Source organism: Nelusetta ayraudi, unplaced genomic scaffold (assembly GCF_046127955.1).
Source record: "Nelusetta ayraudi isolate G7.1 ecotype Tasmania unplaced genomic scaffold, CSIRO-AGI_Nayr_v1 ptg000002l, whole genome shotgun sequence".
Classification (NCBI taxonomy): domain Eukaryota; kingdom Metazoa; phylum Chordata; class Actinopteri; order Tetraodontiformes; family Monacanthidae; genus Nelusetta; species Nelusetta ayraudi.
In genome coordinates this window covers 1,360,001-1,378,284 of record NW_027466052.1, presented here as the reverse complement: position 1 = coordinate 1,378,284, position 18,284 = coordinate 1,360,001, and the positions used below count along the sequence as shown (strand labels likewise).

At 41.1% G+C, this 18,284-nt stretch overlaps 2 protein-coding genes across 6 annotated transcripts in view; both read left to right on the top strand.

Moving 5' to 3' along the window:
- The first annotated feature begins 10,882 nt into the window (after positions 1-10,882).
- Positions 10,883-13,973, top strand: htatip2 (HIV-1 Tat interactive protein 2). 3 transcript variants are annotated; one of them, XM_076034381.1, is made up of 7 exons: positions 11,104-11,256; positions 11,397-11,462; positions 11,713-11,902; positions 12,016-12,123; positions 12,701-12,838; positions 12,928-12,989; positions 13,471-13,973. In XM_076034381.1, the coding sequence occupies exons 3-7, from the start codon at positions 11,714-11,716 to the stop codon at positions 13,694-13,696; spliced, it is 723 nt and encodes a 240-aa protein (XP_075890496.1). In that variant the 5' UTR covers positions 11,104-11,256; positions 11,397-11,462; position 11,713; the 3' UTR covers positions 13,697-13,973. The 3 variants fall into 3 exon arrangements, with proteins under 3 accessions (XP_075890408.1, XP_075890496.1, XP_075890578.1); XM_076034293.1 differs by lacking the exon at positions 11,397-11,462 and having other exon boundaries at positions 10,883-11,256; XM_076034463.1 differs by lacking the exon at positions 11,397-11,462 and having other exon boundaries at positions 11,205-11,318.
- A 1,152-nt stretch (positions 13,974-15,125) lies between these two features.
- prmt3 (protein arginine methyltransferase 3) overlaps positions 15,126-18,284 on the top strand; it is a 55,385-nt gene continuing 52,226 nt past the window's right edge. For all 3 annotated transcript variants that reach the window (XM_076033992.1, XM_076034077.1, XM_076034158.1), the window contains exons 1-6: positions 15,126-15,220; positions 15,546-15,693; positions 16,589-16,671; positions 16,809-16,858; positions 17,024-17,129; positions 17,818-17,974. In XM_076033992.1, coding sequence (XP_075890107.1) covers positions 15,199-15,220; positions 15,546-15,693; positions 16,589-16,671; positions 16,809-16,858; positions 17,024-17,129; positions 17,818-17,974 — 566 coding nt within the window. In that variant the 5' untranslated portion in view covers positions 15,126-15,198. The remainder of the gene's footprint in view (positions 15,221-15,545; positions 15,694-16,588; positions 16,672-16,808; positions 16,859-17,023; positions 17,130-17,817; positions 17,975-18,284) is intronic.

The following is an 18,284-nucleotide window of genomic DNA, read 5'->3' as shown; positions in this document are numbered from 1 at the left end:
ATTATCTTGTTTTATGAGTCTCTTTGTGTTTGGGGTTCAATCCAAAAGTTTAGTTTCCGTACATATTGCAGTTTGCGCCGTTATATTTATTTTGTCCTGTATTATCCAAGTTTTGGTGTTGTTATTTTGTCTTATTTCATGTTGGAAGTGTATGAAATTATGTTTATGTAGAATGAGATGTTTTATATTTCTTTTTGAAAATGAATTTTAGGAAATTATTTATTTTTTCTCCTCGGTTAGCTGACTGGGATACTGGGAAATGTCAGCAACCTTTGACCTTCACAACTCCCAGTCTACTTTCTCATGGAGCTTTGAAGCTTTGTGTTGTCATTGCCGTCTTTTCACCTGTATTCTTCTTCCTCTTCTTCTTCTTCTTCTTCTTCTTCTTCTTCTTCTTCTTCTTCTTCTTCAAGGTGCTACACACCTGGAGCTCCAGGTGGCTTAAACAGCGCCACAAAGCTGTTGTGGCCTGGCAAAAGTACTGCCACGTTTTCAGCTACTTCGTCTAGACCAGGGGTGGGCAAAATCTTTGACTGGTGGGGCCACAATGGGTCCTAAAATGTGACAGAGGGGCCGGAGCAGGGGCAGATGGATGGAGTGTTTTGGCGACCCATTCCCTATGGAGGAAAAACTATATCATGCGATTTGTAGAAAACATGCAATAATGTCTATTGAAAATGAACAAAAGCGTCACAACCAAATATGTGTCTTTGAAGCCCCACGGTATTTAGCTCTTTGTTGAAATGACTCTTAAAACATTGACAAAATACAGCTATTTTATTATTTACTTACTATTAATATAATTTCTTCAAGTTTGGTGGGCTGGATTAGAAAGTGTATGTTCAGACTCAGACTGAGTCCAAACAGAGCAGTGCAGCAGCCGGCTGGACGGCTGGACGGATGGATGTGTATTAGAGGAGCAGCGACACCCAGTGTGGTCCAGGACCAGCAGCTCCTTCCTCATCAACCCTGTGAGACCCTCCCGGTCCTTTCAAATCCTTCACAACGTTTCACAGTGTTTACACACCCTGATTAGTTTGGCAAGTGTGCGGAATGTCCCGTCCTGATCTCTCAATCAGCCTGCTCCTCACTCCCAAACCTCTTTATCTCCACAAAAGGCCCCCAGTAGATCCTCCTGGAAAATCTCTTGGCGGGAGAAATTAGTGGGGATCAGAGTCGGCCGACTCCTAAGTAAACACACACACGCGCGCGCGCACACACACAGACACACACGGCAGCTCTCTCTCTCCTAGCCTCCCGCTAAATTACTAACGGAGCGAGGGAATGCTAGCCGCTCCAGTCACAATGCTAAATGCTAGTAGGAGCTCGCTAATCCCTTTCCACACAGACGTGTACACACTGGCCTCTGCACTTGTCTTGATGCACACACACACACACACACACACACACACACACACACACAGACGCACACACACATACACACAGCTTCAGAGGAATCAGTCCACCACCACCCAGGCAGTGGGAGCAGAATAAGGTGTGGAAACGTGAAAACAGGTATAAGAGTTGGGTTCCTTCCCAAAACCAATCAACTCTTATTTACTAAAACACCACATCGCCCCACAGTGGGAGGGCGTTCGGAGTAGGAGGGATGATTTAACGAAAAGAAATACTCAAAGTATTCTACTGAAATACAGTGACAAATAATTTGTACTTTGTTACTTCCCAATTTTGGCCATTAGCATTGTGAAGGATGATGGTGGGAAACATCTGCAGGACAACTGCTTCTTCAATGCAACAATTGCAAGGACAATTTTAATGGCATTATAGGACTTTTTCAGAGACATCAGAAGAAATTAAACATTTTTTGCAATGATACATTTGCAAATTTCCCCCAAACAAGAAGGCTACAAAGATTCATTGCAGAGAAATTTGTTCATATTCATATTAGTTACATATTCATTTATTTATTTATTATTTGATGAACCCAGTGTTCACAAGAATATGTGCCGAATAGTAGGAAAAGAAAATTTATAAGACTTTTTTTTCTCTTTGGTATTCTTGGCACTCCACTCAGGCAACATCTGGTTCAATCAGGACCTGCTGAACTATGCTATACTATACATATGTTTGGTCAAGCAACTTTTGGTTTGCTCATTGTGTTACATTTTAAGGAAAGACTGGCAACAAGTTTTGATCACATTTCAACATTAATTAGTCATTCATTCACAGTTTCGTGTTTTTTCATCAACACATAATTCAACCGTCATCAGCGTACAGCTTGACTTGTTTATCCCTCACTGTCACTTTCCAATGATGGAATTTCAGGATTTCCTTTTAACGAAACTTAAAAGGTATTCATTTGTAGATTGTAAGATAGCAATGACTTCTGCCAATCATGATAGTGACTCAGACTGTTTTGTTTTGTGCAGATTGTAAAAGAAAAATTAGGTGAGAAAAAGGAAAAGAGAATATTATAATAAGAACGGCGAGGCAAATAGTGGTCGATAACATTTTTACTGTGAAACAACACAGGATAAACATTTAATGTCCTTGTGTAGAAATTTAAGTCAGTACATCTCATTGAGGATAAAAAGACACAAAAAAGTTGTCACCCATCACAGTTATTTGCTTACTAACAGATAGATGTGCAAATAGCATTTTAGATGGATTTCCTGCTGTTTTAAGGTTTAGGTTTCTTTTTTTCCCACGATAATTCAAAACAAGTCCACTCTGGAGTCGCGGCCAATTTGCAGAGATGAATTCCTATGTTCTCCCAGCCAAACGGGCCTGGAAGTGAGTGTGGAAGGTTGGGGGAGATCATGTGGGATCATGACGGACCCACCACAGCACCGAGACCTCCCTGCCGATGAGCAAACAGAGCTACAAATGGCAGAGCCGGCCGGACAATCGGCCGCTGAAAGGAAGCTAATTAGCTGGAGCCTAATGCTAAGTTTACTAACACCTGTATTAGCGTGCTCGCCCAGCGGGCAGCCGCGGCCCCGGCCGGCCGGCCAACAAGCGCTAATCCCTCATAAGCCCAGAGTGCTCCACCCCGAAGAGTAGCATTTGCATATCGGGGCTAAGCCAGCTGCGGGTGATACTAAAAACTCCAGCGAAGACACAGAGAATGGCCTCCTCGGTGAGGCGCCGCACTCTGGAGGAAGTCGACATCAGGTGACCTGTGTACTCCCAATGTACATTATACATACACAACATGTACATTCCCACCAGTCGAGGTACAGCACTTTTTGTCGTTGTTCTTGAAAGTTGGAGTCCAGCCACATCGCTGAGACTTCTTCTACACTTGAGAAGTCGTGAATATTTTCAAGCTTTGTTTTGCGTGGACCAGAGGTGGGACGTAATGAAATACAAATACTGTGTGACTGTACTTAAGCAGATTCCTCAGGTACTTTGAACTCCTAACGTTGGAAAGACATGCTGGGTACTTTTGTGTTTAAAAGTATTTAAAAGATACAAATTCTGTAAAAAGTAATTCACTCATTCATTGCAGTAGTTGTTGCTTCAAGTGGAGCTATTTGATCTTTGCTGTGAAGTAGTAGAATATGTGGATGATATTTTAGGAGGTTGTTTCAGAGTAGCTGGGTTTTGGTATCACTGTTCAGAACGTTTTCACTACAGAGGAAAATAAATATTTAGAAAATAACATTGTTTATTATTATTAAAAGTGTCAACATCAAATAATGGCTCACTGGTCAGAACTATTACTGATTACACTTTGCTTGTGCTGCAGTTGAAAAGTAGTATTGAGAGCGGCAAAGAGAGAGTAGCAAAGCTACTCTCAATACTACAAAAAAAATCATCTTGCAAAATTATCAAACAAATGTATTGTTTCCTTAATGCAGTAAAGCCTGTACTTTCTTACTTTTACTTGAGTAAAAGAAGTCCAATCGGTACAATGACTATTACCAGAGCATATATTTCTTTTACATAAATATCCATACTTTTACTTAAAGCATAGAACGTGACTACTTTTGCCATCTCTGCTGACAGATGTTTGTAATGCGTGCAGTGTGTACAATAGGGATGGACTGACGACTGAACCTGTAGCGTGCGCTCCAGACTCTGGGAGACCTGGTTGGGCTGCTGTCGTGGCTATGTGGGAAAGAGGAGACTAAAGGTTAGTTGGTTGACATTCCCGGATCCGCTCAGCTGCTTCAAAGGGAGTCATTAGACATTGGGCCATCCCGTCACAAAGGGGAGATTTAAGACAGCAAACAGACGTGATTGGGGGCAGAAAAAAAACTCAAAGCCAAACATAAAATATCCACTAAGAGGCTTTTGGGCGCATTATGCCGCCATCGGAGAAGGCCATCGCACGTTGGAACTGTTTCAAGTTTTCATTTTTCTCCTGGGAAAAGTCCCGTTTGGCACAGCGGATCACGTGACCTCTTGCATGTCGCATATTGAGGGTGAAAAGATGAGGCGGGATGAAATACTCGCGGCCACAAAAGGCCGACTATTGACACTGCATTGGGAATTAGAGGAGCGACAGCAAGGCCGCTTTGATTTTATTTCTATGGCTCGGCTCATAAATTAGCCTCGCATTAACGAAGGAGACGTGCAAACAAGCCACCGACGGAAAACGTTAGAAAAAGTTCCAATATGACTGAGGGAAAAAAAGTTACAATCTGACTATAAGCGAAAAGGTTGCGATCTGACTATAAGGAAAAAGGTTACAATCTGACTATAAGCGAAAAGGTTGCGATCTGACTATAAGGAAAAAGATTACAATCTGACTATAAAGGAAAAGTTACAATCAGATTATTATTAATCTGACTACAAAGAAAAGGGTTACAATCTGATAATGAGGGAAAATGTTAATATATGACTATTGGTAAAAGTTACAATCTGGCTATAAAGGAAGAATTATAAAAGGTTACAATCTTAGTAAGGGAAAAGTTACAATCTGATCATAAGGAAACAAATTAAAATCTGATTATGAGGGAAAACATTACAATCTGACTGTAAGGGGAAAGTTACAATTGGCCAATGAGGGAAACATTTACAATCTAGCTGTTAGGGAAAAAGTTATAATCTGACTATATAATCTGAGTATAAGGGAAACAAACATATTTCCAAAAATTGAGCTAGCATAGATAGAAAACATTAAAAAAAAAAAAAAAAAAACAAGTGATGATTGACGATGATATTTCAACAGAGTGGCCTTGGACTCTTGATTCAAACCTTGGTGAAAAATAATTTGAAATTGCAGGAGCTGCAGAACACCTTGCACTGTATCAATTCTTTAGTGAGAGATCTCAATAATTTAAATTGAGAATAGTTTAAATCGAGAGTCGATTTTAAATTGAATTGTGACCTCAAGAATCTGAATTGAATTTGTGAGACTGACAAAGGTTGCTTTCCCGAATTGTTTCTATTCCACTCTTCTTCTTTTTTTCATTTAAAGGGCTTCCTCCGGTTAAACAAAGAAATGTTCACATTTTTTTTTTTTACAGGAAAATTGTTCGTGACTCAAGACCAAAACCAATCTGAAATTGTTTCAGTTTTTCTTTTCTTCTAAACTGCCTCAAATCAGTGCTGACAAACAAGAGTTTTTCTTCTCATGCTCCTGCCACCAGCCTGTGGAACATGTGGAGGAGCAGCAGCAGCAGCAGCAGGTTGGCCAGATGTGGCTCTCAGCTCTGATCTCTACCTGCTGGGAGGAGCCTCTTAGCCCCTCCCCCGCCTATTGAACGCCACCGTTAATCTGTTTGCTCCTCTAATGAGCTCTATTGTTCCTCAGAGGAGGAAGATCAGGTCTCAGCGCTGCTTAGCTTAGCAGCTCTTTGAGCAGCAAAAGCTGCTCTGAGCAATGAGTCACTACTGCTGCTGTTGCCGCTGCTGCTGCACCTCCTCAGACATGTAGATGAATTCATTGCATACGAGTGGTAGACTGTGCCGTCTTTGTCTGGAGGTTTTCACTAATGAAACGCAAAGCACGGCTGTTCTGGACGCACCATGAAAAACTGTATTATATCAGAATTATGTCCTGCAAAATCGCAACTCCAAGTTGGAGAAAGAGGCGTCAAGATTTGACTTGAAATGTCACATACTGTATAGTAGTACTATTATAGGTTATCGTGTTCTTATGATCATCATTATTACAGCTCTGATGATCTTTTCTAAATTGCTTGACTGAATATTCAACTTTCAACCTGTGGGAGTTAATTTTCATTAGCAGTGCAGGGCCTGTTTTTTTTTGTTTGTTTGTTTGTTTGTTGGTTTGTGAATATGCAGCTATTACTTTTTAAAATTAGTGTATGCATTTGTAAATGTACTTTTAAAGTAATCAATGTGTTATCACATGATATTATTTATAAGGACAAAAAAGGCTTTTCATTTAGCAAAATGATCAACTTTGACCCCCTCGAAATAATGAATAATAATTACATAATGGCACTAGTTATGGTGTTTGGATTATGAAATACAGTTGAGATTAAGATAACATGATGTAAGTACTAATAAAACTCAAGCCCTCTCATAGCTATACAAGATATAAACATAACTAATTATTAGTTACTTATTATATTTCATTCATGATATTCATGAGTTCATGATATTTAACACTTGCTTGTGAGATTGACTTAATCTTCCGATAGTAAAAGTCAGTTCATTTTTGTGCAAATGCTTTATTAAGTAAGCCTTTTATGAGGCTACACATGTTATTTGACCAAATGATCAACGTGAAACCCTCTGAAATATTCATGGAATTGTTCTTGTGTTTGCGCCGGTGAAACAATCAGTGGAGATTAAGATCACATGATCTATGTACAAAAACAAATTACATGATCTTGAAAAAGGGGGGGGTGGGGGCTAAAGAAGGGAAGGAAGAAACGTCAAACATCTTTTTAACCTTTTAAGATTTTATGCAAGATATATAGCAAAATGATTAACTTTAAGCCCTCTGAACTGTACATAATATACATTCAAACATAACTGAGTAATAGTTACTTAATATTTAATACTGGCTAGTGAGACTGGCTTAGTTAATGTTGTTGCAAATTCTTCCAAGGATGTTATTATGTAAGCCTTATATGACTTTACGCATGTTATTTGACCAAAATTGGCCAACTTGAGGCCCTCTGAAATATTCATGGAATTGTTCTTGTGTTTGTGACGATGAAACAAACAGTGGAGATTAAGCTCACGTGATCCTGAAAAAGAGAGAAAAAAAGGCCAACAAATCAGATGAAATGCTAAACATCTTTTTTACGTGTAAATATGCTTTTATTATTTCACCCAAATCAACTTTGAGTCCTTTTGAAATATTCATGGAACTGTTGTCGTGTTTGTGCTTATCTGATAAAACACACACACACACACACACACGGTGGAAATTAATTACCTTTGAAATGTGTGACAACAAATGGATGTCGGAGCAGTAGAGAGGCCTCGACTCTCCGTCCCTGCTGCTGTCGGCTGCCAGCTGCAACAAATACTGGCAACAGTCGACACACACACACACGCACATACACACACACACGCACGCGCATACACACACACACACACACACACACACGCACACACACACCATAGGTGCCATCGAACCCTGCACCCTGCATCCTGATCAGACAGCGCCTCTCTAATTGAGCTAATCCCCACTTCAGGATCAAGGCCGTCCCCCTGAGGTCTGCTGACCCTCGGGGGGGCCTGGGTGGGGCTACGGGGGGCGCAGAGGGGGCTTCAGACCTCCAATCCTCCTCCTCCTCCTCCTCCTCCTCTCCCAGAAGCCTCATGTGGGACTTGTGAGGCTGTTTATTGGGAGACAATGGGCAGCAGATTGTGCTGTCAGGCTCCATTAATTTCCATCATTAGCATCACACTCCAGAGTGTGTGAAGCTGAGCTCCGAGCTCTTTGCCTCTGTTTGTGTTTTGCGGAGCCATGTGTCACTGATCTAATGAGATGATATAGATTTTTTTTAAGTCACGATTGATTTAAAAAAAAAAAAAAAAAAAATCTGGGTACTTCTCTCTAATGCACTTCATTGTCATTACATTTATTGTGGGCCGCTGTTGATCTTGTTTTGTCCTCTAATATTCCACTTAGAAAACGTGACTACTACTACAACATTTTCAATTTGACCACAAACACACAAACACTCGCACATCTGGCATTGAAGAATGTCCGAGAGTGAAGTCAACAATTGATCACACATATAATCGTGCAATAACGCACCACCACAGAGTCAATGTTGCTTATAGCTACAAGTGCATGAACCTTCCTGGCGGGATAGTAACATTTGCATGCTAACGTGCGTGACTAAATCATCAAGTATACCCAAGAAATATGACTTACTCCAGCTATCAAACAACAGGACGCACACATGGTGGTGGTGCTTAATGCTAAAAGAATGTTGCCATGGGTTCATCAATCGTCATTTCAAAAACTGTTGTGTTCTTTGAGTGTTTTATGTCAAAGAAGGCACCCATTCCATTTTTTTTCCTTTTAACTTTGATTTAGTGAACAGTGTTTTTATATTGACACTGCATTTTTAGTTAAGAAGGGGCACCAAGAGTAGTACCGGTAGTTTGAATAGCGTTGTGGCTGTGATTTATGATGTATAAAGATTGATTAACATTCACCAATAGAAGATTAAATAGATCGACATACGTAATTTCTGTCAGACATTATATGGAATATACTGTAATATCATACTTATGAATTTTAAAACGAAAAAGTATAATAAAAGCTACTTAGTTATTTCACAACTCTAAATGTTACATTTTACATAATAATTCCATGACATACATAACATTCTGTTTGTGAATAAATTAAGTACACTTTACTTAATTAGTTTAAATAAATATATTTTTTTCCTAAAACACAACAATTAAGTCCATTCTATTTAATACTGGCTCATGAGATTGACCTAATCTTCTGACAGACAAAGTTACTTAGTTAGTATTAGTACAAATTGTTACGAGAATATTAACAAGTGAATATAACAAGTGCAAGTGTGCACTCAGAAAAATCTATCAGACCCCTTCCCCACGTTTAGCTTATTAAAATATATTTTAAAAATAAGAGTTGTAGAAAAGTCTTTTTCACTCCAACATCTACAGGGGTTGTCGGGTCTTTGCGTTACATTGCATCTCCAGCAAGTTGCATGCAGGGACTATGCAAGCAAGACGGCTTAAGACGTCAAACGTTGCAGAGCACGTGCAGGTGGAACAGTCACTCATCGGCAAATAAGAAAAACCACGCGGCAAAAAACTCTTTAAGATCCATATATGTGCTTCAGCACTAAGCAAATCAATGGTCCCCGACGCCGCCATTGACAAACTTGACCACTGCCTGGCATTTCTGCCCCCCCCCGCCCCCCCGCCACTGCCCCCATGGCGGCGCTCTGAAAGAGAAATCGAACCCGCGTCTCATAGAAGCCGTCGTCACGTCGACTTCCTGTCCAATCGATGGCGGCGGAGACAATGGCTCAACAGGTGTGACGGACAGGAAGCCCGCGGCGGCCGCTGAGTCCTCCCCGCTGCTAGCTAGGCCCCAATTAGCACCCGCGGCTACCGAACAAAAGGCGTTTGATTAGAGCAGAGTGCCAGTTGAAGGCCTCCCGTCTCTAAGCTTCTGTCTCTGGCTGCTGACATCTTCACGAGATGGTCCACCGGCGCCCTCATATTCCTTTTAATAAGCGGGTCGATGCCTTGTGTCGGAGTGGCGGGGGGGTGTTCAAAACATGGGGCGTTGATGAATTCATTGCATTGCGAGCCGACTGGCAGTCTTTGTCTGGAGGTTTTCGCTAATGAAGCCCCCTGCCTTGACCAAAAGCAAAGACATTTTCCAGGGGTTTGCAACCTGGATTTCTCTGTCCAGTCCTACACACAAAGTACAGCTGTTCTAGACAACTTTAACATTAATGTTAATTGTCAATAGAAGTGGAGGTCATGTTTTTGAAGCATGCCTACAAGTTTATTTTTGTGAATAGGTTTCATTTTTCTTGACTGGGCAGTGTTTACATTTGTAGATTTTCTTAAGAAGTAATTGACAAGAAAAAAAACATGCATTTTTGTGCTGATGTTAAAAAGCTTTTTACATTGTGTATTTTTTTTTTTTTATTATTTTCTGCAAGTGGCTTTTATTTTGTGATAAAGGGGCAAATGTTTTATTTTTTATTTTAATTCACACCATCAAAATCTGATAAAGGATTGTGCAGTGAAAATCACAGCTTCAAATGTTTACGTTAAGTTGTGATGTTTCCTGCTCATGATTGAAGATGAAAATAGAGATTCTGCTTGTCCACAAAAGCAGGACATTATTGTACAATAGATCTGTAATCAGGCTTACTTGTGTCTCATTCCATAGTGTATGATGATGATGATGATGATGTTGATAATGATGACGATGACGATACATTCACGGTCAGTTTAATCAGAACTGGATGGCATTTTGTACATCAAAAGATGCCAATTTTGTGGTTTCCCTCTCATGATGTACAGTAATGTTTAATTCAACAGTATGATGCATCAACAATGGTGCGTCTACTATCAACTCCTGCACTTCAAGACACTGCCTGTAACATTGTGGTGACACCGGCAACCAGAAGAGTGGTGGTGATGGGAGGTTGGGGGTGATTGTCAACCTTGAAGGTTCATCCACACCCTAACAAAGTTGTTGCTGTTGTTTTAAATCGGAATGTGCCTCATCTATAAACGTTTCTGATTGGTTCTTGACACGATGGATTTGTGAAATAAAAATGCATGATTATGGAAATGCCAACCTTATACATGAGTGAAACGTTTTTTAAGAAAACCACGAACAAAATCAACACAAAAACAAAATGATCGCTGACATTTCTCTGCAAGTGGAACCCTGAAATCAACGGCTCCCGGAGCCACCGCGATTCCAAATGCGCATGCGCCCAACTACGTCAAGCGCAGCGCTGCCAGAATGGGATAAGCGGTTTTAAAGATATACACAAACCACACGTGTGTCACCTGTCTGTTCAAAACCAAATCATAGTGATTTTTAACAGATAACCTCACGCCGCAAGTGCTGTGTGTTCTTGACTACACGATCCCCGGTAGACTGCCACGACCTTTACAGTGTGTTGGTTTTAGCTGGTCGCTCTTCATCTCTGAGCAGATAGGAAGCAACACGGAAGTGTCCTGCTCCTCCTCTGGCGTCCGTCCGTCGCATTCGGGCGATGACATGATATTGTTACCACTGACTCTGGGGAAAGCCGCCTGGGTGTTGGCAACCGTTGTTGTGATCGTCGCTGCTGGTTTAATTTACCTGGACGACCGCGATCCGTCCAGATACGACAGGTGAGGAGACACAGCAGTCATCGGCTAGCCACCGTTAGCTTCTCTGCTAGCCGACACTCGTAGTAACGCGCGTTTGTTTTTTGTTTTTTTAGCTCTGCTCCGTTGAAGTCAGAAATTATTGGTTGTGTTGTTGTGTACAGTTGTGCATGTCCACCGTGCAAACCGCAGTTGAGCATTCCAAACGAAAAGAACGGCGTTTGAATCAGGTGAATAATGGGACGCAGTCAAGTGCTCGTCAAACCCCCTGAAAAAATAACTAAATTTTAAGTTTGACCCCAACCCGGAAACACAGTTTGACAACCTAATGCAAAAATCAATAAAATAAAAATTGAGTGGTATCTCACCATTAATTCGTCGCGAATCTCGACCAAATTAAAAGTGTTTTTTATCCATTATTTACAAAAAAATGTTTGAGCATATGACTCATCTGTTTCTGTTGTTTTTTTGTGCATACAGGATGGCTGTGGACATGAAGACTCTGGAGGAAGAATTCAAGCAGCAGAATAAAAGCTGTCTCCTACTCGGGGCCTCTGGGGAAACGGGCAAGCAGTTGCTAGCTGAGCTGCTGGAGCGCAACATCTTCTCTAAGATCACCCTCATCGGAAGGAGGAAACTGGCGTTTGAGGGCAAAGAACTTGAAAACCTGGTTGGTGTCCCGTTTGTGTATTTATGTGTGTGTTCTTCAAAACTGGTTCTCATACTTGGCCCCTGTAATCTCCGCAGAATAATAAACCTCATCACTATTTATGATATCTTCAGGTTCAAGAGGTGGTGGACTTTGAAAAGCTCGATGACTTTGCCGCCGCCTTCCAGGGCCACGATGTGGCCTACTGTTGCCTGGGAACAACCAAGGCCAAAGCTGGAGCTGTAAGCCAACAGCACTTTGACTGGATCTAGAATGACAGAGTGGACGTTGCGTTAGTTTCAGTGTTTTTCTCTCTATTTAAATGACACAACAGTTTTGCAGATGGGTCACAGTGACTCAGCAATTTGTCCGCCATGTGTCACCACTCTCACAGGGAAGTAACCTGATAGTTGCCAGCCCAGTATTTGTTCTGTGAACTGGTCGTGTTTATTTAGGACATTAGGATTTGATTTTGGGTTCAAGCAGTCAAAGGAAATGGTGGAATAATAGGTAGAATAATACCCTTATAATACCTAGAATAAAAGATTGCCACAGGTCATCAACCTGAAATAGAATTTAAAAAAAGAATCAATTATGACAACATGCTCTGTATATGTAAATATTCATATGTATGTATATATTTACAAATGTACATGCATACATGGACAAACATCCCCCAAAAAACACTTAAATACAACAAGAAGCCTGAAGCTAACTCATTTGCAGTAGAGCTGCTGGAAAGCTATTACATTAACTACATTACCCAGAGTGCAAAAATAGTGTTTTTTCAATATTATAATTAATGTTTTGTCTCCTCAGGATGGATTTTTCCGTGTTGACCACGATTTCATAGTCAAATCAGCTGAGCTCTCCAAATCAGGAGGCTGCTCGCAGTTCCACCTCATGTCCTCCAGGGGAGCCGATTCAAAAAGCAGCTTCCTGTACCTCAAAGTGAAGGTACTGAGCTCGAGCTCACCTGTCCGCCGCGACAACAGACTGACAAATAAAATGTGACTCATGGTGGGTTTTTTTTCTCTCCTCTGTAGGGACAAGTGGAGGCAGAAATCGAGGAGATGGGTTTCAACAGATTGGCTGTTTACCGACCAGGGTGAGTGCATAAAGTGCAACTGCAACAACACAAACTGGCAGAAAAGGTTTTCAACAGTGTGAGCTGTGTCTTTTTTTTCTTTCACACTCCAGCCAACAAGTTGCAGCATGCTAACGACAGACTGCGTGTTATTAATACATTTTTGCTGTGTCATGCACATCCACCTCTTCATACACTCACTAAACCTTGCAAACATTATCTTGGCTCTTTCAGCGCTAACAAGCCCAGCCGATTTGTCTCTTTCCCTAAAGTTTACCCACTAAACCTTTTGTTGTCGTAGTTTGTGTCTTTGTGATCATAATAGATGTCAATATCATTACAGGAGAGATGCCAGTTAACCAAATACAGACTATTTTGGTTTATGTGCCAAATTAAAAACCAGTTGGACAATAAACTGTCCTCTTCAAAGTTGTCTTTAGTTGCATACTTGCATTCAGTCCAGTGCAAACACTGAGTCAGCTCTGCTCTCACCTGCCCACAGGGTTCTGCTGGTGGACAGGCAGGAGAGCCGCCCTGCCGAGTGGATGGCCAGAAAGTTCTTCGGCGCCCTCACCAGCGTGTGCTCAACTCCCATGGCCATCCCCATCGAGAGCGTGGGCAGAGCCATGGTCTCCAACACGCTGCTGCTGCAGCAACCAGAGAAGAAGGCGACGGAGATACTGGAGCACAAAGACATTGCCAGCCTGGCAAAGGGCAACGCAAAATAATTATAAATACACATGGCAATGGAGGAATGGCAGCTTTGAGTTGCACTGGACACCAGAAGAGCAGTAAGGTATGCTGCTGGTATCTGGGGATAAATAGGTTTATGTTCATTTTATTTGGATCTCTGATCACATTGAAATATGGCCTCATTTCGCTGTTCGGAATTCCAGTGTCCGAGAAATATGAACGTATCCTTAACTACTCAGAGAACTTATTAAAGCAATATTCTTTTTGCTGTATGTGCTGTTCATTTAACCAGTTGTTATTGTTTTTTTGTTTTGTTTTTTAAAATATCTTTTCACATAGTTTCAGCAGATACCAGTAGGTACCTGTGCTCTGCACATTCTCATGTCTTTGGAAGCAGGAGTTCCCTTTTCCCTCTGTCATTTGAAAAACAAAAAAGCAGCAAAACTGTAATTCGGGACTGAGCCTCAGCGAAGGCCTGTTCTCATATTATGTTTATTTTTTATCAGCTCAATCGTGTCAATATTTTTGATGCTTATAAAAAGCACTTAAATGCCTTAAATTTGTGTCTTTTTGTTAAGTGAATTACTATTTAAAGGAAAGATATTTAAATTCCTGTACTTGAAAATGTTTAACTGTGCCTATTTTTAATTCTCATCTAAACTGTCTGTTTCTGTTGCACATTCATACACAATAAAGTATATTATATAGACAATGATTTGTGATCGAAATGTTTTGTGTTTTTTTTACATTGATATTTTGTGATGTTAACAGCCTGCTTTGTTTTTGGAGGGCATTTAATTTTATTCTGTTTCATTTAATTCTTTAACTACCTGACTCGATACTCTCATCTTTGACATAACATGCAGCAGTCAAATAAAGTTAGCTTTTGAGAATACATATGAGGAGCATTACATCTCCACATACAAAGAGCTAAAATGTAACATGAGTAATCTGAGCTGTTGTCTTCTTTATATTCTTTATGAAAAATAAAAAAGGTGATGTTTGACTGAAATAAATCAAATATCCCTTGCCGAAGCCACACATTTTGAGATTATATTTCAGAATCAGGTGTGAAAGTAATAACCACATTTCTTTTTACTTCTACAGATTAACAACACAGCTAAGGCACAATTGTATGATAAATTATTCAAAACTTTTTGATCTCAAGCCCCCCAGGTAGAGTCAAGTACAATAAAAGTACAAGAATTGTATTTTATTTATTGGATGTATGTATCTTATTTTTTATACAGTTAGTGTTTTTAGCTTTCTAATTAGCCAAGAATCGCGATACCTTTTGTTTCTCCTCTATAGCAATTTTGTTTTCACACACTGACCGGTATTTTGAAAAAAATAGTTGGTGAGTGAGAGAGTGAGTGAGTGAGTGAGTATACATGTAACGGCGCTTGGCGTCGTTGGGGAAGAAAAACGAGTCTTTGGCGACATCTTCCGGAATTTGGGGAGAAGCGCGTCTTTATTTTTGATTCGTTGTTACGTCACTTGACGTAGAGCGGAAGTTAGCGGAAACCAAGGCGACATCATGGCAGAATACACAGAGACACGTGAGTTTTGTAAATAGCTAAAACGAGACCATAAAAGGGTACTCGCGGAGTACTCTGGCGATATGTTGCACTCAGACACGTTTACTGAATTATGACGTCTGTTTTGTTTTTAATTGCGATAGCAGTGTGTGAGCATCATGCTTGCTAGCTGCCCCGCTGAGTGGGGGCTAATGCTAACTAGTAAAGAGGAGGACCGATGGGAAAACATGACTTAAAACAACTTGACGTCTATGTGTGACAACTTGACGTGTGTGTGTGTGTGTGTGTGTGTGTGTGTGTGTGTGTGTGTGTGTGTGTGTGTGTGTGTGTGTGTGTGTGGTCACAGGCTGTGGCGGAGTTGCGGAGGGGGACCTGCCAGATCTGTCTGACTGCGATGATGACGCTGATGACGACGAGCAGTGGCAGCCAGTGGAGGAGGGGGAGGCGGACAGCCTGCAGCTGCAGCAGCAGGTCACCTGTCTGTTCTGCGACAGGTGAGCGAACTCTGCGGTGGTGTTTTCTGGAATATTCGCAGGAGCTCAAGGTCTCTGTCGGGCAGAAGACACTTCATCATTGAGATACACTGCAGAGAAACTCTGCAAGTGAGGAATCCAGGAGTGCACGACAAATAACTGCAGACTTTGCCATCAGACAGCCAGTGGCTGCAGATAACTACAGGGATATTTAACAAATCTAGATACAACAGAAAGTGTGGATAGGATATATGCACAGACAAGTATGAGTATCACAGAGCATAGCTATATACAGGGAGGGTGAAGTGGGTATAGTGGTGTGCTGCAGGGGTGATTGGAGTTCATTCATGATGATTGGAGTGGTTCCCTTTGTGATGTTACATAGGACACATGTCTCTCTCTCTCTCTCCCTCCCTCCCCCCTCTCTCTCCCTCTCCCTCTCTCTCTCTCTCTCTCTCCCTCTCCCTCTCCCTCGCTCTCTCTCTCTCTTTCTCTCTCTCCCTCTCTCTCTCACACACCCTCTCTCTCTCCTTCACCCTCTCTCTTTCCCTCTCTCTCTCTCACTCACACCCTCTCTCTCTCTCTCTCTCTCACTCCTTCTCCCTCTCTCTCTCTCTCTCTCTCTCTCTCTCTCTCTCTCTCTCACTCGCTCTCCCTCTCTCTCTCTTCTAAGTTCCAACAACAAAATATCACTTTTAGCACATTCGTGTAAACTAGCAGCAAAATATGTGAGCTTGACTTTCCAATGATTTGGAAAGTTGTATATTCTGGGTTTTTGCTTCTCTATTTTCCTCTTTTCAGTTTTTGTGAGCCTGCTTTGTTTGAATGTTTTGTTCTCCCCTGAGTGTGTTTTTGATGTTGACAGGCTGTAATGCGACAAGTGTTTCAGTTGTTTCCGCACTGTGTGTGTCCTCAGGGCGCTGAGCTCTGTGGCGGCAACGCTGCAGCACTGCTCAGCCGAGCACCAGGTGGATCTGGTCGATGCCATCAGAAGATACAGTAAGTGGACCCAGCCTGACCCCCAAACCCCCCCGCCCCCCAAGCATGCAGCCTCGGTAGGAAGCGATGTTCTTGAAATGACGGACTTGACCTTCTGCTTCTTTTGCCTTTTGTTTGTTTTTTCTTTTCTTGTTAAGATTTGGATGACTATGGATACATAAAAATGATCAACTTCATCCGGTCAACGGTGAGTACTAATATGATTTTTTTTTTTTTTTATTGATTTTGCTTGTATCTCATTGCAAAAAGATTGTTTTTGGCATTTAACCAAGAAAAAAGAACAAATAGAGACAGTTTTCATATTGACAGATATTGATGGATATTTCTTTTTTAACCCGCTGTGTCTCTGTAGAGGTGTGATGCAGCCTGTCTGATGGGACTGCCTGACGCTTCCTTACCCTGGGAGAGTGAAGACTTCCTGCGGCCCGTCCTGCCAGACGACCCCCTGCTGCAGACCGGTGAGACCACTGTCATCCCCCCACATGATCAGTCTGCCTATGCTTGTTACGTGGATAGGATGCAAGGTCTTTTCTATGGAGTAGAGAAGGTCACCGGAAGCCATTCATTCATTCATTCATTCATTCATTCATTTAATTATTTCAACAAAATCAAAACATTCCTAACACTGTGAGAGGAAGATCTCTGGGTATTACAATTAAACTACAGGGAAAAAACAAACACATACTTGCGCATTTTATGCTTTTTTAAAAAATTTTATTTAAAAAAAAAAAAGCATTTTCAGGTTTTTCCATTAAGTCATTTACAAAGAGTGACACAACTTTAGCAAAAGGAATAAATGGAGTTGAGCGATAGGAAATTTAAAATAAAAGTAAAAAAAGTAAAATAATCCAAATAAGTGCTTTTAAAATAAATTTGGATGTGTGTATATACATATATATATATTAATATATATATATATATATATACATATATATGTATATATATATAAAATTTGTATATTTATGTACATATATATATATATATATATATATATATATATGTATATATATATATGTATGTATGTATATATATATATATGCAAAATAAAAATAAAACAAAACAATACAAAACAAAGAGCAAAACTCTTTGTCAAAAAAAGAAAAAAAAGCGAACTCATATATCGATACATCATTGTATTTCTCGCAGACCCTGAGGAGCTGTGCGCTGGCGAGGGGTTGAACCAGGGGTTGCTGCCCACCGGAAACCAATATGCACTGCTGCAGAGGGCGCAGGCGGCTGAGGAGAGAGCGCGTCTCTCCGAGGAGGCTCTGGCCAGAGCCATGGACGACTTGCACAAACTCAGGTTAGCCTCTTCTTCTGAGTCTCCAGCCTCCTCCAGTCTCATCAACCAGGTTTAAAATAAAAATTAAAGAAAACATTTTTTTAATCTCGACTAGTATGGACTAGCACCCTTAAGGTGCGTTTGTTGTGTTGAGCCTGCACTCCCGTTTTCCGGCCAGCAGGAGGCCACAGTGAACACACTCCGCTTTGCAGAGGGACATTAACTGTGGTACCTAGTGGAGGAACTTTGGAAGGAAAAAAAAGAAAGTGGAAGGGAAAATTCCACTGCAGCATGGAGGTGAACATGGGGGGAGGAAGGGGGGTGGGTTAGT